The following is a 23,785-nucleotide window of genomic DNA, read 5'->3' as shown; positions in this document are numbered from 1 at the left end:
GAAGACGATTAAAGGACTAGTGTGTAGATTTAACAGCATCTAGAGGTGAGGTCGACTACCCGATTGGTTGGAAGGAATAGAGCACAAACTTGTCTTCACAAAACTATATGAAGGGTGTCCGAGAGAAGGTTTAGCTTCTCAGACACTTATAGCATAACACCACAGTGTGTGTGTGTGTGTGTGTGTGTGTGTGTGTGTGTGTGTGTGTGTGTGTGTGTGTGTGTGTGTGTATTTGTGCGTTTGATTTGAACACCGAGAGAGGCTTTAGCTGTTGGACACTTGTCGGTCACCGCAAAGGTGTGTGCGTATACATACATCATATACAACATTGCTAATTTTAACGGTACATATCAACTCTACAAAAAAAATGAGTACACAAATGTGTAGCCTAGCCACGGGGATAATAAAAAACCTGCTCCCTTCCTTATAAGAATTCTAAACCCAAAACCCATTAATTTAATCTCATTGTGTTTGAACAGGGGGTTCCCTTAATCCTTCAATTTATAGTTTACTTTAAATTAGACTACTGTAGGTACACGGTGGTTAAACATGCTATGCTCCATGAAAGAGGCCACTCCCTATGTAGATATAAAGGGCTTATTCTAAGGAACTGGAAACAAAGATTGTTGTTTTCATGGGATTATACAATGATTTAAACATACTTATTATTAATATTTATGTATGTATATATACAATCTAATTGTACAGTTTAAGTTAGAATTGTGTGAGTTATGTAACACATCAAGGTAGTGCAGCCAGTACAATGTTGGAACAGGTGAATCTTGTGCAGGCTAATGACTTATTGGTGCGATGAGGATAATTCAAACCACTCCTGTCCCTTCTCTTTTGAAGGAAATGGGAGAGACTCCTCAAAGCTCAGACAAATTCAGTTAGCTTTACATCATCTTACAAAATCCATACCCAGCCAGGAAAATAACCATTGTAGGAGCTGTGGGACTGGGGAGCAATTGGTAGTGCAATTGATTGTTTTATTCCTAATCTAATAACTTGGCACAGGAATTGAGGTGAGGAAAGTAGGAGGGTTTCTCGTTGTGTGTACCACTGTGACTTTTTAGTACCAATGTTTATTTCTCGTTCATGCATTATGGAAGGAAGGAAGGAAGGAAAAGGAAGGAAGGAAGGAAGGAAGGAAGGAAGGAAGGAAGGAAGGAAGGAAGGAAGGAAGGAAGGAAGGAAGGAAGGCAGAAGACTTCATAGGTCATGTAAAGGCTTATTGATACATAATTATCTAACCATATATGTTCAGATCGTTCCATGGATCCACTGGGAAGGCAGGGTTCAGAATATATCCCAACAATAAAATTAGCACAAGGCAGAAATCTACTAGAGGGAGTGTCTGTGTTCACAACAGATGAAATATCAGGGCACAAAAGATGTTGGAATCTGTAAGACCTCACAAGGATATTTTCTGATTCAGCTTCACTGGTGGCTATAAAGGATGAGAGATCCCCAGCCAGGACTGACATTGTCCAAGACATCATAATCAAGAACAAGCTGTAGTAGCTGGGATCAGGGTGAGAGACTGTATAAAGGTTCCAGCCCACGTTTGAAAGCAGAATAAGTCTGAATCTGAAAGACAAAAGGGATGCTGGCCTGCAACCAATTTACAGTAACAGTCCCCATAATGAGACTAAGGCTTGGTCATACATGTTAAAATAAATAGAAGACTATACACTGTTATTTTGAAATCTTGAGAGTATGTAAAGAAAGGTTGTGATGTGCAAAAAAGCTCTAAGTGCTAAGATTGATGAGATCGACCTACAAAACGTGAATTTACCTTAGGTTCAGTGGAAAAATCAGTGGCAGATGCAGTCCTAATCTGAGAATGTTAAATCACTAAATGGGTGCAGTGCACACTTCAAACTGTGGGAGGCAGTAGCCGCATACATGGATACCAACGACTGCAAGAAGTTAAAAGCTAAATGTCTAAAATGACCCTCCAAGATAGAAGGCGGGACACTTTCAGAATTCAAAAATGGATTAACAGAGCTCTATCTCCACCCTAACTGACTGAGCAACTTTGTGATGCGTTCTAGCGTAGCTTTGCTGTGGGGTGTTTGAGTGGGAGTTAAGGGCTGGCTAGCTTTTTTATTTTTAAATTGTAGAATATATGAGTAATAGGATGTGTTTTTATGGACACCATTATTTAAATCACTATCGATCAGCATTGACTACATATATGTTCAGTTAATTTTAAGATATGAGCTAGTTGAAATTTGGCTATCATAATATCTTATCTTGTTTGTTATTTCAATATAGAAGCACACAGCACGATATGAACGCATGAACATCACGACAAATAAGACGAAAGGAAATACGTACCAAATACAATTGGTGATAAGGAAACTACGTCAGAGGTCAGGGTTGAAAGTTGACAGAACCGACGCATGGTTGGTTCGCGGGAAACGTCCCATAACAAACCTTTGTATATCTCGGATATTTGTCTTGGTAGCGTTATTGAGAACCGTAACTTGGTCTCAACTTTCTTAACTCAAGACAAGAACAGGATTGTACTAGCTACGATGATAAAATAGTTACCTTTTCATTTACGTTACATTTTTTGTCAACTATAATTCGAACGCTAACAATAGTTCTGCTACGTTAGCTATCTGTCGCTAGCTTTTTAGTTGGAGCGAGTTCAAATTATCCATAAGCCACTTGCGTTGAACATTAATTATTGGGGGTGATCTGAAATGGCGGAAAGACCCGAGGACCTTAACCTTCCGAACGCTGTTATTACTCGCATTATTAAAGAGGCGGTGAGTTGATTCAACGTGGCCCTTACCCTACAACTGTCTATTGTTTATTTGTATCCTGCGTGCTTGACAATGTGGCGAAATAATTAGTAAAAATTTGTCCAGGTGTATTTAAACATGATGTATGCTCCGCAGCTACCGGATGGTGTTAATGTGTCCAAAGAAGCAAGAAGGGCAATATCGCAAGCGGCCAGTGTATTCGTTTTGTATGCAACTTCATGGTAAGTAAATGAATCAATGTAAACGCTCCACAACACCAGCAGAACAAATCATCAAACGTAGTCCACTACAATGTAATTGTAATGTTTTATTTCATAGAGATTGAAAACTGTTGTAATTTCAGTGTTCAAAGTATGTATTTTTTAGTCGTACTGTCAAATCTATTAATGATAGTCCAGGTTGATTGTTATTAAATCTAGCACTTGTAAATCATCTCAAATGCAAGTGGTATGAGAAATTAGGTTTGTGAAAAAGTTGCATTTGTTTATTACCCAGCAATAACATGAAATGTCTTTTGAGGTTTTAATTTATATTGCTTTGTTGTCCCTCTTTGTGAACTTGGCAGCGCAAACAATTTTGCTATGAAAGCAAAAAGAAAAACTCTGAATGCAGCAGATGTGTTGGCTGCCATGGAGGAAATGGAGTTTGAACGGTTTTTGGAGCCTCTAAGGGAAGCATTGGAAGGTTTGTTTGTGTGAAACAATTATCAGTCTTCTGTATAATGCAAATTTGTCATGTTCGGCTGTTAAGATACATGGTCACTTTGTACGGTATTTATAATTGTTTCTTCCTACTCGACAGTTTACAAAAAAGGGAAAAAGGAGGTGTCTGATCAGAAACGCAAAGAAAAAGAGAAGAAGGAGACAGATAATGATAAGAGTCGAGAGGAAGAGGATGATGAAGAGCGAATGGAGGAAGAGCCAGAGGCTGAAAATGATGCAGAGGAGGAGGAAGTGGAGAACTAAAGAACATTCCAGTGGCTTATCCTACTTTCACTTAAGGAGCCATCACAAACAATGAAAATGCACTCTTATGATCCTTTTGGGGTTATGACTGATTGATGGGCAAAGTTTTTCAATTGATGTACTTGAACCAATGTATTTTTTCCATTGCATTCAAAAGCATCAACACATGCAAACCTGTCTTGATTGGTCACTGAAGGGTTTAGTTTCAGGACTAGGATCTCAGGTCTTTAGCCTAGTGCACAAATGTTGCTATGTGCAAGGCTGTTTTGCTATTGGGTCAGTTTTGTATGTCTAGAATATGTTCCAAATATAGTTGCTGGTTTCAATGATCAAATTGATAGTGCTGTTTTTGTAAAATACATGGACATTGTCCTGATATTAACATGTTACCAATTTGTTTTTTGGTCACATGGTCCAGTAGCCTGGCTACATAGTTGAATGCCTTACTTGAAGGTCCTCAGCAATATGACATTAAATAAAATAAATATATAAACCTACCAGTTCAATTCCCCTCAGTCAACCATTGTTATATGGGGTTAATGTTTAAGCAATCCCACTTTACCAGGAATTATGGATATTCCTGCATAGCAGCCCATCACTAGCAAGTGATTCAGTCTAATCACCATTTAACTGTTACCAATGCTCAACTATTTTTATGTACCAATGTTGATAATTGTCATGCTCCAGGTTCAAATGGATAAATGAAACGGTTCATTGCAGACTAGCGGAAGCTTCAATCCAAGCGAATTGCGAGTATTTGTTGTAACTAGTGCCGTTGGCAGTGTAGGTTGTATCCAGTGGTGGCTGGTGATCAAAAATGTTGGTGGGGCACAGTAATAGACTTTGAACTTAAAAAAATTGAACAATACTTGATTTCCTGTATTCTGGTGCATTTTGGGGTTGGCCACTACCTATCTACCTATTCATTCCGATTCATAGCCTACATCCTGACTTGCAGGGCCTGGACAAGCTTACACTGCATATACAGACCTACTTTATGGCCATTCCAGCCATTGCTATTTGACCCATTGTTATTCTGATATTGAGACAAATCATGATCAGTCCTATAGCGTCCAATACTTGTGAGTCTCGATGTCTACTTCAAATGCAGTTAGAAATATGGGAAAGTTGCTTCATTTTGTTTATATTCTATAGGCCGAAAGACTAAATTAATATGCAACTTAATTGCTCCTTTTAAATATAACATTGCTTGGAGTCCCATTCCTCCACTGAAAAGGGTGGAAAGGGCTTACAACTCTACTAGTTAGCGAAAAGTTTTGTTGCGCAAAGCCGCTGAATTGTCGAATCATGTGATAAAATAGAAAAGCGATACCATTGGCCTGGGGCGCACACTGGTGCGACCCAACGGCGAATTTTCTTGCGCTAATGAAAAGCTGGGTGCTTGATACAGCATAAAGTTAGCGGGATGGATGGGATTTATTTCGATTTAAATTTAAATACGCATTTAAATCGTTGCTGGTAGTGACAAGTATCACACAATTAAACGAAAAACGCTGTATTGTTGATTTATTCCGTTTAAATAGTTCAGAATAGTTGGAAGATATAATCAAGTGAATATTTCACGGAGGGGCGGCGCACTAGCGCCCTCTATTGTCCCACCGCCACTGGTTGTATCAGCGATTCTAGGCCGAAACATTACATTTTACTCAAGATCCGCTAGATGCCCGCTCTATAAGCACGTAACGCTGACCTAGAGTATTCTAACCAATCACCAACAAGGGGTGAGTGTTGTGGGGGCATACGCGACGTTCATAATTTATGCACGATCGACGGCGGGGCAAGGTTGCTGATTGGGATCTCGCTTCATTAACAGTGACGTCAGCCAACAGCGCTGATACATTCCAACAATCGCTGGGTTAACCCATTCCCGTACACTAGATGGCTAGGATAAGATTCTTCACAACTCTTCCGTGGGATGGCTTCCATCACCAATTTTAGGTTAACAATTTAAGAACCATTATTAAAACCTTCTTGGTTAGGACTAACTGATACAAGTACATAACTCGCATGCAAAACCAAAAACAGTGATATATACACCATTATATAAAACAGACCAGAGGAAACAAGTTAAATTTAGTCCATTTTATTGTCAAGCATTACTCTGCTGGGCATTCAACCTTTCCACTGTTGATGTCATCAATGACATCATGGGGGAGCCGTCCATCGATGGTGCAGCCTACTGACTGAGAGGTACCCAGGATTTCCTTGATGGTTCCTTTAGAAAAAGGAAATGGATATTATGTAACCAATGTGTTAAAGAAAAACCTACCAGCTTCAAGTAGGCAATATATATATAAAAGATTAATTTCTCATTTCAGGTCATTGGGAAATTGTTTCAGATCTTTCGGCACAGGGATTCCCACTATACTGGGTAGCCCTGCTTCCTAGAGCTGGGTCAATCTCAGCCTCCACTGGACTATACACAGTCACTAACAGACAGGCAGAGTGGCGGGAGGCTAGCCGGCAAAGGGTACAAATGGTTGTATAATGAATTTCCCCAGTACAATTAGTTTCATAGAACTTACCAGAGAGTTCCCTGGCAATAGAGCGATGCCTCATAACACGAGCGATACCAACGATCTCATCAAACGTCACGGACCCACTGTGCTTGACTAGAAACAAAACAAGCGAAGATTAAAACATATTCTACACCGCAATGGTTACGCACACAATACCAAATCTCCTTCGACATAAAAAAAGTGAGTTTAGGAAAAATACAAATTTGCAGCAAATTAAGCTTTTATTGTACCAGGCCTTTCGGCACAGGATTGCCCACTTTTCTGGGTAGCCTGCTTCCTAGAGCTGAGTCTCTCTTAGCCTCCACTGGACTATACACAGTCACTAACAGACGGGCAGAGTGGCGGGAGGCTGCATGTTTTACCCATCAAATGAGTATCTTCATGACCAGAGCAGCTAATCGCATTATCAGTAGGCAGGAGTCATGTCACCACATTTTGCTTAGACTTACTGTTCTTGACCTTCTTCCGGTCACGTGGGGGCTCCTTAAGAGCCTTGATGATCAGGGCAGATGCAGAGGGAACAACCTCAACCTAGATGGAGAAGTCGATGGAAAATTTTAAACACACCATACATAGGCAACAAATTTACCATACCACATTTCAAACATTTAATTTCTTCAATGGATTTCAGGGCCTAGTCCAAAGTCCACGGCTTTTGCTAGATTGAGGCAGCAGGCAGAGTGAACAAGCCGTTAAGACTACATACCACAGCCTGTCTGTTCTGGATGGTCAGCTTCACGGTGATTCTGAGTCCCTTCCAGTCTCCAGTGGCCTTGGCGATGTCATCACCAACTTTCTTGGGAGACTGAAGAAATTGAAAAAAAAACACGAATTAGCATCATTGAGAGATAAGTCATTTAAAGAAACATGTTCAACGGCCGTTGTCAAACATGTACCAGATCTTTCGGCACAGGGATTCCCACTATACTGGGTAGCCCTGCTTCCTAGAGCTGGGTCAATCTCAGCCTCCACTGGACTATACACAGTCACTAACAGACAGGCAGAGTGGCGGGAGGCTAAAAAAACAAAACATTGTATAGACAGAAACTTACCAGACCCAGAGGTCCAATTTTGGGAGCAAGTGCTGAGGTGGCACCAACTTCTCCACCAGTACATCTCATGTACACTGAAAATTAGAAGCAGACCAGACGAAAACGTTATTTGACACAACTAGCAAGGCTAAAGCCAACCTCACCAAAATAATTCTGGCTTTCACAAACAGCATTATTTGAACCATGAAAACTCAATGTGCCAGCCACGTGTAGACTCATCAATTCAGCATTTCATTCATTCAGAAAATGCACCGGCCATCAATGAACATTCAATAATGCCAACGTCAATTAAGAATCCCACCGAGCTTGATTAAATCAATAAACGAAGGCCCACACAATTGCTTAAATTCCATACATGAAAAGAAATACAAAACATTGTCCCTGCATTTAAATAGTGTAGGAATGTGCAAGCAATGCTGAGTAGAATGACAACTCATTTCAAACCAGTCTTGCTTCGTAGAGTGAACGTTACGGATTAGATACTCGGTTGGGTTCAAAATATTAGTACAACAAGCAGAGCATTCAAATTCTGTATACTAGCTAGCGAATGACGTCATGAGGCTAACCTAGCACACGTGGTGCTGCAGTAAATCCATTCGGCCTTCTCAAAGACCGGAATCACGAACGAACACAGTACAACATTATACAAACCAAACAATTTCAATCGTTGGTACCGCATGTGAAGAGCCTGGGTTCCCTATATTTACCATTTTCTGTGTCCACCTCATAGACGAGGAGACAGAGCCGAACCGGACGGACATTGGCTCCATCTTGACTCTGAAACAGTTTATATCAGAGACTTTACACATACCAACTTTAATTTCGCTGGGGTCGAATTTGGGAGGCATGATGCTGATCTGGTAGTAGTGCTCTGTTCAGCTTGGTTGGTGATGGTGTCGGATGAACCCAGATTCGGGACGACCGATTACTGTTGCACCTTCACCGCTAAGGGGACAAAGGAAAAGAGACCGTTTACCAGGGACGTCTGTATTTATACTAGCTATGAAGATTAACGCGAGAGTTGGTTAGGAGCTCTCGTTTTACGTCTTCTTCGTCGTCTCCTTTGGCTGCTTCAAAAAGAAAACTGGCTCATTACTGCCACCACCTGTATACCATCTATAGAAACTGTAAAACCGAATTGAAGCACTCATCCACAAATGGTTGGCTAAATATGCATTTTAAAGTCATTTGTACCCCTTCTAAGTGCTTCTTTTGATGTAGCGCTCTGTTTTATATTTTGAACATTTCAACAATATTTGTTATACTGTTTAAACTAGGTAGCATTTTAACCTTTTCAGTTATTTAACATCGTCACTACTGGTGAGTTGCATCACAGTTGAATAATTTTGTATAGGCTACACCTGAAACAGGTGTGTGCACCACCTCTAAGCTCTTTACAACCGTTGTGTATTCTTCAGAAGCGAGCCATTAGAATAATCCATAATGTAATTTATCATGAACATATAGTCCAAAACTCTCAAATGTCCTGATCTGGTTGAATTCAAAACTGCCCAAACAATCTTCAAAGCCAGAAATGATATGCTACCAAAAAACATACAGGCAATGTTTTCTGAAAGGGAGGGACGTTATAAGTTAAGGGGACAGCTGAACTTCAAGGTCCACCACACACGCACAACGAAAAAGAGCTTTTGTATCAGCATCTACGGAGTTAAATTGTGGAATAAGTTAATTGTGGAAGTACAGAAAAGCCAAAGCATAAGACAGTTCAAAAACAAATATAAAGACATCATCTTCACAAAGTACAGAAATTTAGAAAAGCCTCTGTAACATTGACATATGTAGACTGTAGTTTTGTAATATACATGGTATTTGTATCTATATTTGTAATATCTATATATATAGTAACTTATAATATACATGTATAGGTATCAGTGGCGTGCACAGGTAGACCCAAGGTGGTGTTATAGCACCTGCCCTTTGCCCCCTGACCCAATCAAGTGCCCTTTTGAAAAAAATAAAATAATCTGAATTTTGTAATTTTTTTTTAAACAGTGTATGTGGCCCATGCCGACATTATCATCTATAAAGGCTCGACAATTAAAAACGTGTGATAATAATGGCCCAATATATATGCCCCCCCCCCTCCTCGCACACAACTCTCTTCCTTTGTCAACGTGAACGCGCAGAGCGGACACAAACGGAGGCGCGTTGCAGCTGTAGTTCACAGCTGCTGCCCACACACACCTACTCCCCTGCCCTGCCCAACCGGCGATGTAACACATAAATGAATTGAGTCTAGAGTGTATTGTTTGCCCCCTAAGCCTCCTTTCTGGATACTGTGACTGAGGAGCTGAAGTCCCACTGCTAGAATCATTCAGTCCTTCTACCCTTCACGGTACATGCCAACTGGGTAAGCACGCCAAACGCAGAAGCCAAGGAAGCCGTCCACATCCTGATTTCTATGGAGAAGACGAGGACCAGCTGAAGACAGAACTAAAGGTGTTCTACTCCAGCTTTCCTGCAAAAGACCTCAAAGAAATCTTTGCCATACTGAGGGAAAACAGTGGCCGGCTCATCTTTCCTGCCTTTGTGAAGATGAAAAAAATCGATGAAACATTGCCAGTGACAACTGCTTCTGTGGAGAGATAATTTTCAAAGCTGAAAATTATCAAAACTAAACTAAGAAGTCTGTGTGGAGAAGAACGGCTCTCTGACCTTCTCCTGCTTGCTATAGAAAAATATATCAAGATCAATCATAGTGAGGTCATCAACATCAAGACATGGCACTGAGGAGGATGCTGCTTTAGAAAAGTGGTAATGATCACTCTTCACTTCGAAATGACACTTTAATGTGCCCTTATTTTTCCCTGAGCAGCTGCCCCCCAAAATGTCTGTGCACGCCACTGATAGGTATGGTAGGACATGTTGGTGACATCTATCCAAGCTAAATTGATCTATTAAGGGGTAGGACTAGATACGTTTTTTTACTTCCTCCTACCCCCTTTCGAGCATGTAGAAAGTTGTTTTTTTTAATTTTACTTCTTTTGTGTTTTTTTTTTTGGTTGTCTCTTTTTTTTTTTATTTCATCTATTAATAATCAATTGATAATCATTAATTGATTAATAATCATGTTTTTTATTGCTTGCATGTTCGAAATAAAGACAATCAATCAATCAATCTATCAATGTAGGCCTAAATACAAAAAATAAAGAAAACAAGCTGGTTGTCACATTAAACAATCCAATCAGTTAAGCCAATTAGAAGCCAATAATTATGACATTATCCATCATTTCTTATTTGCAAGAGGTTGGAAATGTCCTTGTTTGAGGTAGGAAATTACCGTGTCAACTCACCATAGCACTGACATATTTCATAGGTCAGAGAACATAGACAAATTTAAAGTCAAGGTTAAATCTGTAAAACAGAAAAGAAAGGAAAATAGCAAACCCAAGTGTGCTATCAAAGCTTGTGAACTCAAGTCCTTTTGCTGTCCTTGTGTGAGCAAAGGAGTAGTCCTATGTGTAACTTTAGCCACCTTAGCGGTGTGTTGTTTCTCCTCAGTTGATGCCTTTAAGCACAACTAACTTCTCAAACAGTGTTGCATTCAGACCTCATCCCTCACTCTCCACCTCAAGCTGGTGTGTGGTGAGCGTTCTGGCGCCGATTGGCTGCCGTGCATCACCCAAATGGGTGCTACATACTGGTGGTGGTTAGTGAGGTCCCCCCCCCCCCCCTTCACTGTAGGCGTCTTTGAGTGTCTAGAAAAGCGCTAAATAAATTCAATGAATTATTATTAATTATAGACGACGCCCATGGGGCCTGTAAATAAGTCCAGGAAAGGAAATTAAACCCTCAACTGGCGTTTTGTGTTGTGATGACGAGACGACTAGTGCATTGACCGCCCGTAGCGTATGCAATGTGCATGTCCATAGCAAGTGTGATGTGAAACAGCGCCAAAAAAGTGTGTGTCATAGTGGCCGAGAGCGGTATACCGGGGCTTGACCATGCGAGGGTGCCACAGACGGACAGAGCCAGAGATTTAATTTCGTGCATTATAGATAGATACAGTAGGTGTCATCAGGTTGTTTGACAGAAAGTATTTTACAGTATATTGAAAATACAATTTGACATTTTTTGATAAAAAATGCCAAGGAATTTTCATCCTCTAAATAAAATACAAATTAGAAAATAGTATTTTGTATTTGAAAAACTTATTCTAAATACATGTATTTGAAATACTGCCCATCCCTGAGTATAGCCAATATCGTAGCTTGTCTTATGAGATACAATTAAGCTGATTTATAAATGGCTGTTATGTAAAATTGTTGGTTTGTAAAATAGCTGATCATTAATTCAAATATGAAATATATAGGCTTCTGAATGTAGGTTAGGTTGGTCATAATAATGGGTGGGCCTGAAGATTTTGACAGAAGAATACAGTTTAGGGGATTTAATTTGGATCCAATAATTTGGATTCAAAACTGGCCGGCGCAACCTCTTTTTTTTTTTATTCAAAACATTGAATGTGCATTTGCTCATAATCTCAGGTCTGGGAAGGATTTCATCTCATAATCTCAGAAGCGGCTTGCAGGGGATGAAATCCTGATATGGGGCATTTGAAGTTTGTGGCCTCTAGGATGTGGCTGAGATATCTGGTTCTGGCTTGTCTCTGTAAGCAAACCAGCGAGTTCGGGAATAAATGTGGCAGAAGGCAGTATCACCCGGAGAGATTCCCAGTTTATTCAGATAAATGAGTTTGATCAAGGGAAGTTCATGCCCCTGGCATGATGTAATGACTATGCCTACTCATAGCAATGGTTTACCCGAATACACGACATCCATAGACGCAGCATTGCCTGCTGGGACGCGAGAAATGCGGCCGCCATCTTGATGTGGGGATGGGGACTGGGAAGCCAGGGAGCAGCATAAAGTCTGAGCGGAGATTGGAACAGAGGATGTATTTCTGCTTGGGGAACACAGTTTGGCTTCGACAACCAACATTCAGACTTGTTATCATTGGTTGTGTCTGTGTTTCATAAGATAAGGCTGACCACATTGCCAAACTCGCCTCTCTTGAACTTCTGAAAGGAGCACGAGAAAGAAGCTATGCCAAACAGTCCTCTTTCAGGGTTTTAATCACACACAGATATTGATATTTTTTACATTCACATTGCCTTGCATACACTACATTGGTCAGTCTGCATTTACCCTGACTGCTTTTTATTGTATTTTGAATTTTACTTCTAATTCATGATAATCAGACCTAATGCGATAGATTTATTTTCCATGATAATTCTTTAGTATTTTATTCTCTTATTTTTGAAACACTGTATACAGTCAGTCTGCATTTACCCTGGCTGCTTTTTTATTGTATTTTGAATTTCACTCGTTCTGGTCTGATCATTTTCCTGTATCAATTCCCACCAGCAAACTTTTAGCTGATATAAAAACGTTCAGGTTCTATGTTGTTTAAGTATTTGGCAGACTCTTTATTCCAAAGCGACATCCATAAAAAAATACATGTAAAACAATCACTGTGAACATTACAATAATTTAAGGAAAGAATGTTGTTAATAAAAGTAAAATATCACTAGTGTCAAGACAGAATAAACATTCAGAGATACAGTCTAGGTAGGATATATAGATATCTAATGTAATCATACATTGTTTATGTGGGATATATATGTATGTATATATATATAGCCTAATCATATACTATTTATTCAATAGCTGACCGTTTTTTTCCCCCTTCTCGGGATTATGTTCCGAATTTTGATCTATCGGATTACCACTCCAAGATGGCGGCCCCACGTCTCGTCAGCGCCAGTAGGCAGTAGCGTTCGATGCTCCGTCTATGATGTCAATGCACGTAATGGTAAACCCGAATGTATTTGATGAGCACTTGGTCCGCCCCCTGATTTACCCCTGGATTTAGGGGGAAGAGTGATATAGAGAGATCAGATTACTGTTCGCAAATATTTTTACAGGTAGGCCTATGCTAAAGATAAGCGTTAGATCGACCACAGAGGCAAACCTGTATTTCAGGAAGAATAACTATAGGATTAGAGACATATTTGTTTACAGAGCTCAGATTTTGAATAAATGCAAAGAGCCATCTGTTTCGGCTTTCTCGCGTCCAACTTTTACAGAAATGTTTTACCCAAAGCAGTTTGAAGTTTTAGAATTGTACCTAATTATCCACCCTTAGGGAGTAATTTAGTTGCATAGGCCTACTACAATCGCTTAATAAACCAATTTGGCAAACACTAAACAATCCATCGCATGGATATGGTTGTGATATCTGGATAAATGTGCCCTGTCCATCCATGATCCAGACATATTTTCTACAAATGGGTGTAGCATTGTCAGGGGCTATAAGCCACCTAGCTGCCACCCTCCACCTAGCTGGCTTTACTGGGCTCCTCCAAATCCAGCAGACAGGCTGTAGACATTGAAACCAGTTTATTGCTGAGTTTTTGTCAATGGGGCATAGAGCAGGTGGGGAGCCATGCATGTCTATGATCTCTTGAGTGAGTGTGGGAATGGCTGGTTTAACCTATGCACATCGATAACTCATTGCACAGGTGTGCAGTCTCAATAGGTGTTCAGCCCCACCTAGCCGAAGGGTCCCTACAGAGCCCTACTGCTCATCCAGTGAGCAAACTTACTTCCAAAGCTAGAGCTAAACCAAGTTCACTCACACTACACTGTTGCTTCGCACTTTGCACTGGCTATCATTGAATGCTTGAATCCGAATCAGGTCATGGGTACTTGCCTGCCATGCTGCAAATGTCTCAGGCCGATCCTACAGGACATGTGCAAGTCACCCTATGACTGCCAAACAGCTTGTTAGTCCCTCAGTACGAGACCTGGGTTCACAATGGCGGAACGAGCTCCTCACTGACATCAGGACAGCTGAAACCCAGCTCCATCGCACACTAAAAATCGGTTCAGGCTGCCCTTTCGCCCGTGAATATAAGCAAAAAATGTAGCACTAAATGCAGGTTTCAATTTCTATAGGACTGGAGAGACAGGACTGGATTTGGGTTACTAATGACAAGGTTTATTTGGAGCAGACCAGGGGTGAGGCAGGGGTCAGGTTGGAGAGTGGGGAGCTTCAGGCTGGAAGAAATGAAGCAGGCAGGCTTGAGGTGTTGATCCACAAAAACACTGGCAAAAGGAAACAAAGGCCAGATTTCAACAGGAGAATAACAACTAGGAAGTGTTAGAAAATACTTGAGCTGGTTACAAAAAACTATCGCTGAAGTACGATCTGGCGATGACTGCAGGGAAACCCGGTGTATTTGAAGGGGAGTTGATGAGCTGATGCAGGCCAGATATGAACAGTTGAGGTGTGGTAGGCGCAGCACAGAGGTAGACAGGGGGTGTGGCAGACACAGGGGGAGACCACATACAAGTTTTTCCCTCGGCTGGGTACCCCAATGTGATCGTTACCGGCAAAACTTGTTTTGTGGTTAGGTGTGTTATAGCAAGAAACATGACCAATATGACCTTAAAATATATGTCTTCCATAAGAGGCCACACGTTTAACATATACGTTTAACAAACGTAAAATTATAACACTAAGAGTTTGGTAGCCTGGTTACTCCTTCCTCATTCCTGAGCAAGGGGTTGCGTTTCATTCAAAGAAGGGAACAGCATGTGTAATTGAAATTCCATTCTCCGCTCTGCCCATCCTCCATCGTAATGTGTGTGTGTGTGTTGGTGTGTGTGTGGGTGTGTGTGTGTTTTCTTCTCTTTTTTGTGCCATTGACCTGGATATTACAGAAACTTCATTATGTAAGCCTAGTGGCGTGTTCCTCACTCCCGACTTCCCCTCTGACAACAAACAATAAGCATTTGATTATATACCATGCATTTTACAAGTTCCGTTATGTCCTATCCTGTGCCCATTTGTTGTAATCTTACTTTACACTCATTGCCTGCTTTGGTCTGATTGCCTTACGTATTGTTTATATTGTTGATTGTTTCAAGGGAGTCCAATCCCTGCCAGTATTAGCCAAAGTTGTTTTCCTCTTGGGCTGGATTGAAGAGGAAATCAATTACAACAATTTAACAACTTAAAAAATGTCATCATCTCACATTTTCAGTTTCCAGTTTCCAGCTAAAAAGTATGGAAGATGAATCAACTCCCTCTGGCTGGTTTAACATTTCAATTACGCAAATCAATAGCCCAACTAATTAAATCACGCAGACCAACTAATTACTTTGTCCTATTATGTTGGTCTCCTTTTGCAGTTGGGATATATTGTATATTGACCACAAGCATACAATGGCAATAATATCTCCCAAAACAGCAATGTTCATAACAACACTATGAAGCGTTTGGAGAGGGTAGGCATTGATATTTTCTCTCCACCAAATGTAAACTGAGAACAGAGCTCAGTGGCTGGCCCGCATTAGGTGTAAAATGAACCCTGGCACATATAATCTGAGAACACCCTGTGTGATCGAGTGACAGCATCCTAGCAAACATGCTCTCTGTCCGGGCACAGGAAACAGGACACAGAGAGGTTTACATTTACATGTAGTGCCTTTGGAAGATGCTTTTATGCAAAGTAACCTAAAACCTTTTTTTTTTTTACACACACTGTACGCGGTGTCAACCGTGACCAAACAAAGACAGAGCCAGCTCATCGGGACCAGGCGGGCGACTTGCCCAGAGACAACTCGACCCAGCTAGGAGGAGCCAAGTATCGAACAAGCAACCTTCAACTTACAAGTTCAATCGCTCTACCCCCTGAGCTACTGCATGCCTCTGAGAGGAGTGCATTTAGGGAAAAGTGACGTCACAAACAAGTCCTGAATGCTTAATGAAACGAAAGCTACCATGCATGACCCCTGTGTTTATCAATATACTTAAATCATTCAAATATTATTAACATTGAAATGTTACTTTATTATAACTGTTCAATTCATCCTATTGTCACTCATCAAACTCTACTACTGTTTTCCTAAACAACAATGTTTTCAGACAAAATATGTATATATACATTATACAAAACATGGCTGGGCACCAATACTAAGACATGCCCAGGACAGGACAGGGAAGCTCAGGGGCTGAGTGTGTACCAAGTGGCAGTGGGTGAAGTGATTAATCAGTCGTTCTGGAGAGTAGCTCCCATGGCAATGGCTTCCAATTAAATGAGCAGGGACAATTTTCAAGAGTCAGTGATTCCAGTGATGCATGATAACCTCCAATGTTGTCAGTGTAATTGGGGCAAAGGATGCTGCAAAACAGCCTAAGCAACAACGTCTTGTATGAATGTTGCACCTAAATGTTAGCTAAACAAGTGTACTACCAGATAGCAAACCATGAAACATGTATCTCTTTAAGGAGATTAACATTGCAGTCTGGCATAATAATAAAGAGATAGAAGCTTTGTTTCTGATCAGATAATCCCTCAATGTTTGGATGTTTCCTCCAATTCTAATCCCGGGTCCAGATTAACATTACTGATTTATGAGACAACTGGGTTTATGTGTCTATACTTAAAAAGAAAGGTCAATAACCCTAAGGCTTTACCAAAATCCTATATTCCAATGTTTCAAGAATACACACAGGTATTGAAGGACTGGAGGGGGTACAGAACTCAGAATCTATACCACCTGAATAGAATTATGTATTTCTGAATACTTAATAAATGTTCCTAATGAAAGACAACACCCATTAGTGAGGCACAAATCCACTTGTTCTCCGACTATCCACACCAAGAGTTTAATGTTAATGTTTATTAAAAAACATGCAAATGGACTTACATTTCCTGCCCCAAAAGGTTTTGTGTTGGTAAAGGGTCACGTGTCTGCAACAACAAGGGTGTACATTAGTAAAATATTTTGAGAACAATATGTAACCAACAATGTGGAGTAGGGAAGTTAAGAGAGAGTTTAAAATGTTGTCCTCTCTTGTGGAAAAAGTACATTTAATCGCCAGGCTTGCAGTCTGACATAATATGATTTGTATTCTTACTCAAATAATCCCTCTGTATTTGGATATCTATTTCCTCATTAAATGCTGTGGTTTTGGTGTATTAGAACAAAGAGCTTATAGGCCATGTGTCTTCTATAGCAGGAGAGAGAGAGAGAGAGAGAGAGAGAGAGAGAGAGAGAGAGAGAGAGAGAGAGAGAGAGAGAGAGAGAGAGAGAGAGAGAGAGAGAGAGAGGGGGGGGGGGGGGGGGGGGGGGGGGGGGGGGGGGGGGGGGGGGGGGGGGGGGGGGGGGGGGGGGGGGGGGGGGGGGGGGGGGGGGGGGGGGGGGGGGGGGGGGGGGGGGGGGGGGGGGGGGGGGGGGGGGGGGGGGGGGGGGGGGGGGGGGGGAGAGAGAGAGAGAGAGAGAGAGAGAGGGGGGGGGGAGGGAGAGCGAGAGGGGGGGGGGAGAGAGAGAGAGAGAGAGAGAGAGAGAGAGAGAGAGAGAGAGAGAGAGAGAGAGAGAGGAGGATCATCCCACCAACCAGATGAATATATTTCAGCAGCGTTTCTCAGGACATTAGAAAACCTAATCGTTTTTTAGGTTACTCATCGTTGGGACTTTAACACGAAACAACGGTAGCTGCACTTAAAGACCCGATTAACATTGAACTATTTGAACCCCGGACTGATTTCAACGAATAATCGGGGGTGCAGCTGATTTTGTTTTGATGCTGTGGAGCGACTCGGTGCGAACTTCAGCTTCAAGCATCAAGTTGCCACGATACGAATAAAGCTGCTTCTGGTTTCAGGGTTGTTTTTCAGTTTTAGGCAATCGACGCAATGTTATTCTCTAGCTTTTGTTTTTATTTCTAATTTTTAATACGATATATAGATTTTCTTTTTCAGCGATTGGAAATCGTGTTATGTAGGCCTATGGATTGTTATTATGCTACCAGTAAGGGATTAATACCACACACTAGGCCCATATAAGGTAAGTGGATACTCAAAACAATTCCTTATTTCTATTTAGAATCGATTTAGCATCGAATTACTCGTGCCAATTTAGAAGCGAAAGCCATTCAATTTCTGAAGTCAGTAGGAAGGAGATCTGTTTAGACCTTAATTAGCATAGTGAATAATAAATATATGACAATTAAAATTGTATTTTAATAACTGCATAAACATGGCTGCATATGTCATAGCTTGACTGATTATGCAATGCCTAACATAACTGACCTAAGGTCTACTTCTCAAACCAGGAGAAACAATGTCAAAACACTCATTATTGTAGGTAAGAGTGTTTGTGATTAACAATAAGCTCATGAACCATATTTGTGATGCACAAGGCATGCCCAGATATCATCTACCGATTCTGTGTGCAACCAAACAAAGTAATTTTGAATTTTATTTTGTTTATGATCAGAATTGACCAGGATTCCTGTGTGCCCTCGTGCCCAATCTCCGTACACCTGCTGTCGCCACCGAAGGGACATCCTGGAAGAATGCCCATCATCAGCAACGCCAACAATGACTTCAGCACCTACTCCAGCAGCAGTGAGGACAGCAGCCTGGACCGCTTCTTCACCGAGATCCCAGAGACGGAGACCATCAAGGGCGCGTACTTCCAGCGTGCCCGGCTGCTCCGTGCGCCCGAGGCATGCCACGCCGTGGACCCCGCCCTGCAGGCGCTGGTCAACGTGGGGGGGAACCGCTACGCCTTCCCCTGGAGCACCCTGGAGCAGTTCCCCCACAGCAGGCTGGGCCGGCTGCGGCTGTGCACCAGCCCCGCGGAGATAGCGTGCCTCTGCGACGACTACGACGACGCCCGCAAGGAGTTCTTCTTCGACCGCAACCCCACCGCCTTCCGGGTCGTCCTCAACTTCCTGGCCGCCGGCAAGCTGCGGCTGCTGCGGGAGCTGTGCGCCGTGGCGCTCCACGACGAGCTGGACTACTGGGGCGTGGAGCCCGGACACATGGAGCGCTGCTGCCGGCGCCGCATGACCACCCGGGTGGAGGAGGTGGCCGAGCGGGAGCGCAAGGAGGAGGAGTGGAGGCAGCGGAGGAGCGTGCTGAAGAAGGCGCTACCCCTAGAGGCCACGGGGGGCTACCAGAGAGCGATAGGGGTGCTGCGGGAGGTCATGGAGAACCCGCACTCGGGCCCCGCGGGCCAGGCGTTTGCGTGTTTCTCCGTCGTCATGGTGGCCATCACCGTGATCAGTCTGTGCATCAGCACCATGCCTGATCTCAGAGAGGAAGAATCCAAGGTGTGTGTTTAGAAGGAACATTGGTTATCTGAACAGAGGCAGTCTCCCTTGATAAGGTATACGGCCCCTGGCTGTGTCCCAGACGTCCCGGTTGGTTGGTCCTTGTTGGGACATAAACCAATGGAGGATTGTTGGAAATAACACATTTTATCAGTTGGAGAGGCACTGGCCTGTCCTAACACTAAGAAATGTAAACACAGACACTCAAATACACCAACGTTCTTCTGGGGGAACAGGCTACATTTTGTTTATAAGCAGAAAGGGAGGATTCGTGAAAATAATAGCCGTACCAACTTTCTGTTAACTTTAATATGGGATTTGAATGGTGCAAGAATATCGGGAACTGAAAGGTGCTTAATGAAAAACTTTTTCATTAAGTTCGAGAAGAAAATGGCTCATGTTTTCTGTTTTATTCCAATAGGGTGAATGCTCCCAAAAGTGTCGGAACATATTTGTCGTCGAGTCCATCTGCGTCGCCTGGTTCACCCTGGAGTTTGTGCTGCGGTTCTTCAACGCCCAGAGCAAGCTGGCCTTCCTGTGCAGCCCCCTCAACATCATCGACGCCATCGCCATCCTGCCATACTACGTGAGCCTCGCCGTGGAGGTCCAGGAAGACACGCATCTGGACGCCGGCAACGGTCGCGGTTACCTGGACAGACTGGGGCTGATTCTGCGCCTGCTGCGGGCCCTGAGGATCCTGTACGTCATGCGGCTGGCCCGCCACTCCCTGGGCCTGCAGACTCTGGGCCTTACCATGCAGCGCAGCATGAGCGAGTTCGGCCTGCTCCTGCTGTTTGTCTGCGTGGCCGTGGCTCTCTTCTCCCCGCTGGTCCACCTTGCCGAGAGCGAGCTGGCCCCGCTTTCCGCCACCCCGCCCCACCAGAGCTTCAGCAGCATCCCGGCGTCGTACTGGTGGGCCATCATCTCCATGACGACAGTGGGCTACGGCGACATGGTGCCGCACAGCATCCCCGGACAGATGGTGGCGCTAACTAGCATCCTGAGCGGGATCCTGATCATGGCGTTCCCGGCCACCTCCATCTTTCACACCTTCTCCCGCTCCTACCAGGAGCTCAAGCAGGAGTACGAGCGCTTGTGGAAAGAGGAGAAGGGAGCGGAACTCAGTGCACAGACTGAAGACGATTTGTCTAACATTGATTTTGGTCCTGGCCATCTGAAGGCTCCGTCTGGAGAGGACGACAACAATATGATGTCAGGAACAATTCAGCAGGCAACTCTTCCAGCTACTGCATTCTGATTGATCAGGATATACTGTATATATACAGTATGTTAGCCATACTAAAGACATCTATGTATCTATCATAGTTTCTATGCCATTTTTTCTCTATGCATGCATGCATGTATATATATATATATTGTGTATCTCTTTGTCATTCTCAAAAGGCATCAGGCTAGGTGTACTGCTGAACGTTTGTAACTTTACAGTGCTGATAATGATACATATATGCATGACAGATGACATTCATATGAAAATGAAATAGCTTTAACTGTAGCTACAACTCAAGCCTCTAGAGATTGCTAATGGCAAAACCTACAAAGTAAAGGTTTAATAAAACAATAAAAAAAAGCCCACAATATATAATGTATAGCTAATCCCTTCTATATTCATGATTATTGTTTCTATAGACAGTAATTCAGATACCACAGAAAATATGTTTTTCTCCCTAATAGATGGTGTATCCCCACAATATAACCTTACCATGACAACAATGCATTCACAATGCATGAAATGCATCCGGCCCACCTTCATTGTAATAAACCGAGTGACCGGATGGTGAATTTGTCACCATTGAGACATTTGAGGATGAAAAAAATAACCCAAGATGTCAAAGTCTTTTCAGAGAAGGGATTTCCATCTTTTGCAAGCCGATGCGAGTCATTGATCTATGTTTATGTTTGTATGTTGAAATTGTTTGTTTATTGCTGTTGTTTGTTGATGTTGTGGATTTGATTAACATAATGTTCCTAACAATGTTTTGCAAATTCAGATTATCATATATCATCCAACTAACATAAGATCGTATCACATTCTCATCGATTCTTGGAAAGTCCTTTTCCTTACTGCATCATTACTGCAGTTTGCCTCGCAAATGACAAGGATATACCTGTTGGAAGATGACATCATCCTAGTTCAATAGTATATATATATAAATATATATATATCATTAGCACCCCTTAAGATCTAAGCTAGATCGGTTTGAATTTCTTTCATAATAGAGAATTTACGTGAGTGAATTTTGTATTCAAATTATCAGATGCCATCATGAAATCTGCTGACTCCAATAATGTTCCTTGATAATAATAAAACAATTATCTCCGAATGAACAGAACACACAATTAGTGTTCTGTTGACAAAACCTGTTGATATCCAATTATAGCTAGAATTGTCAAGCCTTGACTCAGGGACAGGGACTCAGATCAAAACTCAAAAGACGGCAGTATGTTTAAACCAAAATCGCTTTACTAGAAAATGGTAACAAAAACGCTCTCATGGAGGATACAAAATTATAACAAAAGGTGCTCGCTAAGGAGGATACAAAACACAATTACATGCAGTAGTATCTGCAAGTATCTGGGCACAAAACACTAGCAAATACTGAGGCTTGACAATACCCAGGGGACGCAAGGCGAACTGACATTAGACAAATGGAAACAAGGGCAATTTATACATGAGGGAGCACAGGTGAGACGAATCAGGGACCGGGGAGGCAATCACAGTGCAGGTGAGACACTGGGAGTGTATGTGGATGATGGCTGGCATAAGCAGCCTCACCTGGCCTGAGTCTTGACTGATGGGACTCTTGGGCTGGGCGAGGCTGAATACCTGTTGTGCATTGAGAAATCGATGTGGGAAAGCAGCCATCACACCCCCCCCCCCCCCCCCCCCTGCATTGCAGCATGGAGCACAATTTTCATTGTCTGCATCCTTACAATAAAAGAGGCTTCCAACATCCCCACGCTGTGCCCTTTGTGCGTAGGAGTCCAATTAAACCGGTTGTGGCTTTTTATAGGGCTCTAAACGGCATATACTCTACACGCCACCAGCCAGGTGGTGTAAAGCATTGACCTCGCCCGCTGTGTGTGTGTGTGTGTGTGTGTGTGTGTGTGTGTGTGTGTGTGTGTCCAAATTATCCAAGTGTGTCCCTCATCTTGCTTCCCTACAATAAAACAAACTGAATTTTACTCTCTCTCTCACACGCACAAACACACACACACTTCTTACTTTTATAACTGACTATTACCCTATCAATATTATCAGGAACCTTTGTTCAAGTGATTAAACCGTTTAAAAACACTAAATAGCCTACAGCAGCTTCACTTTAATCAGTGTTTAACATAGGAACAGACAGCTGCTGCTAACGTATTTTGTCTCACAGTAACGTTAGTAGTCGTGAGTTGTAGAGTTTTGCTACAGTCTGCTGAGCGTCTAGAGCCAGAGAAGGAGAAAGTGGACCGCTGGGCTAACGTTACACTAAAAGCTAATCAGCCTTCACCTTAAAGCCGGGTTCGAGGGGCTCCGTGGTTACGCAATTCCATAGCGCATTACGCAGGTGTAGAAGTATAACCAATGGGGCAATTTCCTTTTGATGCCCAACCAACGCTAGTTAAGAGATCAACCAAAAACCCTACTTTTCACATCTCCTCATGACATTTCATCAAATCTAACCAAACTAAATTGTACTGATTCCTCAATAGGCCTACCATAATAAATATATAGCATAATATAACTATACCAGTTCTAAAATTGTATGTGATATGGCCCCCAGACATTTTGATGCAAACGCCACTTGGACAGAAGGTAGGCAGGGATGGGCGTGAGGAATCGATTACTCGAGTACTCCTCATTACAAATGAACTCGGTTGGTGGACAGGCAAACTCGAGTTTGCATATACACACACAAACAAAGTTTTCTGAAGCAAATGTATACATTTTCTGTCGGCGCCACTAACGCATGACGTGGGCACAAAGAAAATTAAATGCATCCATTTCCATGGCGCGTTCCGTGCCATGTGCAGGCACGCCAGAATTCAAAAAGTTGAGAGATGGCGGTTAAAGCAAACCGCAGCGAAGAATTGAAATACTTCAAAGAAATAGGAGATCATAAGGTAAAATGTAAAATATGCCAAGCGAAATCGAGCTACCAGAAAGTACTATGCGGCAACATATGCTCCTGAAACACAACGGTGAGTTCGGGAAAGCAGACCCTCAGCAACGGTGAAAGTGAAAGTGTGTTGGCTATTTTCACCGCCGCAAGACGCAGCTGTAATCCCGGGC

The 23,785-nt window shown here is 42.4% G+C and overlaps 3 protein-coding genes and 3 non-coding genes across 7 annotated transcripts; 2 read left to right on the top strand and 4 right to left on the bottom strand.

Annotated features, from left to right (window-relative positions):
• Positions 1 to 2,377: 2,377 nt before the first annotated feature.
• Positions 2,378 to 4,248, top strand: pole3 (polymerase (DNA directed), epsilon 3 (p17 subunit)). Its single transcript, XM_030376983.1, has 4 exons — positions 2,378 to 2,780; positions 2,913 to 2,998; positions 3,343 to 3,461; positions 3,579 to 4,248. Exons 1-4 carry the CDS (start codon positions 2,715 to 2,717, stop codon positions 3,740 to 3,742), a joined length of 435 nt encoding a protein of 144 aa, XP_030232843.1. The 5' UTR covers positions 2,378 to 2,714; the 3' UTR covers positions 3,743 to 4,248.
• A 1,582-nt stretch (positions 4,249 to 5,830) lies between these two features.
• Positions 5,831 to 8,384, bottom strand: rpl12 (ribosomal protein L12). 2 transcript variants are annotated; one of them, XM_030376980.1, is made up of 6 exons: positions 8,146 to 8,384; positions 7,335 to 7,408; positions 6,989 to 7,087; positions 6,732 to 6,813; positions 6,289 to 6,375; positions 5,831 to 5,978 (listed from the first exon to the last, which is right to left on the bottom strand). In XM_030376980.1, exons 1-6 carry the CDS (start codon positions 8,180 to 8,182, stop codon positions 5,860 to 5,862), a joined length of 498 nt encoding a protein of 165 aa, XP_030232840.1. In that variant the 5' UTR covers positions 8,183 to 8,384; the 3' UTR covers positions 5,831 to 5,859. The 2 variants fall into 2 exon arrangements, with proteins under 2 accessions (XP_030232840.1, XP_030232841.1); XM_030376981.1 differs by having other exon boundaries at positions 8,042 to 8,316.
• Positions 6,092 to 6,216, bottom strand: LOC115559377 (small nucleolar RNA SNORA65). Its single transcript, XR_003979522.1, has one exon. It is a non-coding gene; the product is annotated as a small nucleolar RNA SNORA65 (small nucleolar RNA).
• LOC115559378 (small nucleolar RNA SNORA65) lies at positions 6,505 to 6,628 on the bottom strand. Its single transcript, XR_003979523.1, has one exon. It is a non-coding gene; the product is annotated as a small nucleolar RNA SNORA65 (small nucleolar RNA).
• LOC115559376 (small nucleolar RNA SNORA65) lies at positions 7,171 to 7,295 on the bottom strand. The gene has a single exon (XR_003979521.1). It is a non-coding gene; the product is annotated as a small nucleolar RNA SNORA65 (small nucleolar RNA).
• A 9,372-nt stretch (positions 8,385 to 17,756) lies between the features above and the next one.
• On the top strand, positions 17,757 to 21,436 carry LOC115558665 (potassium voltage-gated channel subfamily G member 4-like). Its single transcript, XM_030376979.1, has 3 exons — positions 17,757 to 18,215; positions 18,648 to 19,488; positions 19,910 to 21,436. Exons 2-3 carry the CDS (start codon positions 18,727 to 18,729, stop codon positions 20,744 to 20,746), a joined length of 1,599 nt encoding a protein of 532 aa, XP_030232839.1. The 5' UTR covers positions 17,757 to 18,215; positions 18,648 to 18,726; the 3' UTR covers positions 20,747 to 21,436.
• The last annotated feature ends 2,349 nt before the right edge of the window (positions 21,437 to 23,785 follow it).

Source organism: Gadus morhua, chromosome 14 (assembly GCF_902167405.1).
Source record: "Gadus morhua chromosome 14, gadMor3.0, whole genome shotgun sequence".
Lineage (NCBI taxonomy): Eukaryota > Metazoa > Chordata > Actinopteri > Gadiformes > Gadidae > Gadus > Gadus morhua.
The sequence above is the reverse complement of the archived record's forward strand: the minus strand, read 5'-3'. Positions and strand labels throughout refer to the sequence as shown.

What these genes read in the sequence shown, in the direction of transcription:
- pole3 (XM_030376983.1), top strand. Translation starts at nt 2,715, where the DNA reads ATGGCGGAAAGACCCGAGGACCTTAACCTTCCGAACGCTGTTATTACT. An exon ending in CTCGCATTATTAAAGAGGCG is followed by an intron (nt 2,781 to 2,912) that starts GTGAGTTGATTC and finishes TATGCTCCGCAG; the next exon opens with CTACCGGATGGTGTTAATGT. An exon ending in TCTAAGGGAAGCATTGGAAG is followed by an intron (nt 3,462 to 3,578) that starts GTTTGTTTGTGT and finishes CCTACTCGACAG; the next exon opens with TTTACAAAAAAGGGAAAAAG.
- rpl12 (XM_030376980.1), bottom strand. Translation starts at nt 8,182, where the DNA reads ATGCCTCCCAAATTCGACCCCAGCGAAATTAAAGTTG. An exon ending in CCCCAGCGAAATTAAAGTTG is followed by an intron (nt 7,409 to 8,145) that starts GTATGTGTAAAG and finishes TCTAATTTTCAG; the next exon opens with TGTACATGAGATGTACTGGT. An exon ending in TATTGCCAGGGAACTCTCTG is followed by an intron (nt 5,979 to 6,288) that starts GTAAGTTCTATG and finishes CTTTTTCTAAAG; the next exon opens with GAACCATCAAGGAAATCCTG.
- LOC115558665 (XM_030376979.1), top strand. Translation starts at nt 18,727, where the DNA reads ATGCCCATCATCAGCAACGCCAACAATGACTTCAGCACCTACTCCAGC. An exon ending in TCAGAGAGGAAGAATCCAAG is followed by an intron (nt 19,489 to 19,909) that starts GTGTGTGTTTAG and finishes TTATTCCAATAG; the next exon opens with GGTGAATGCTCCCAAAAGTG.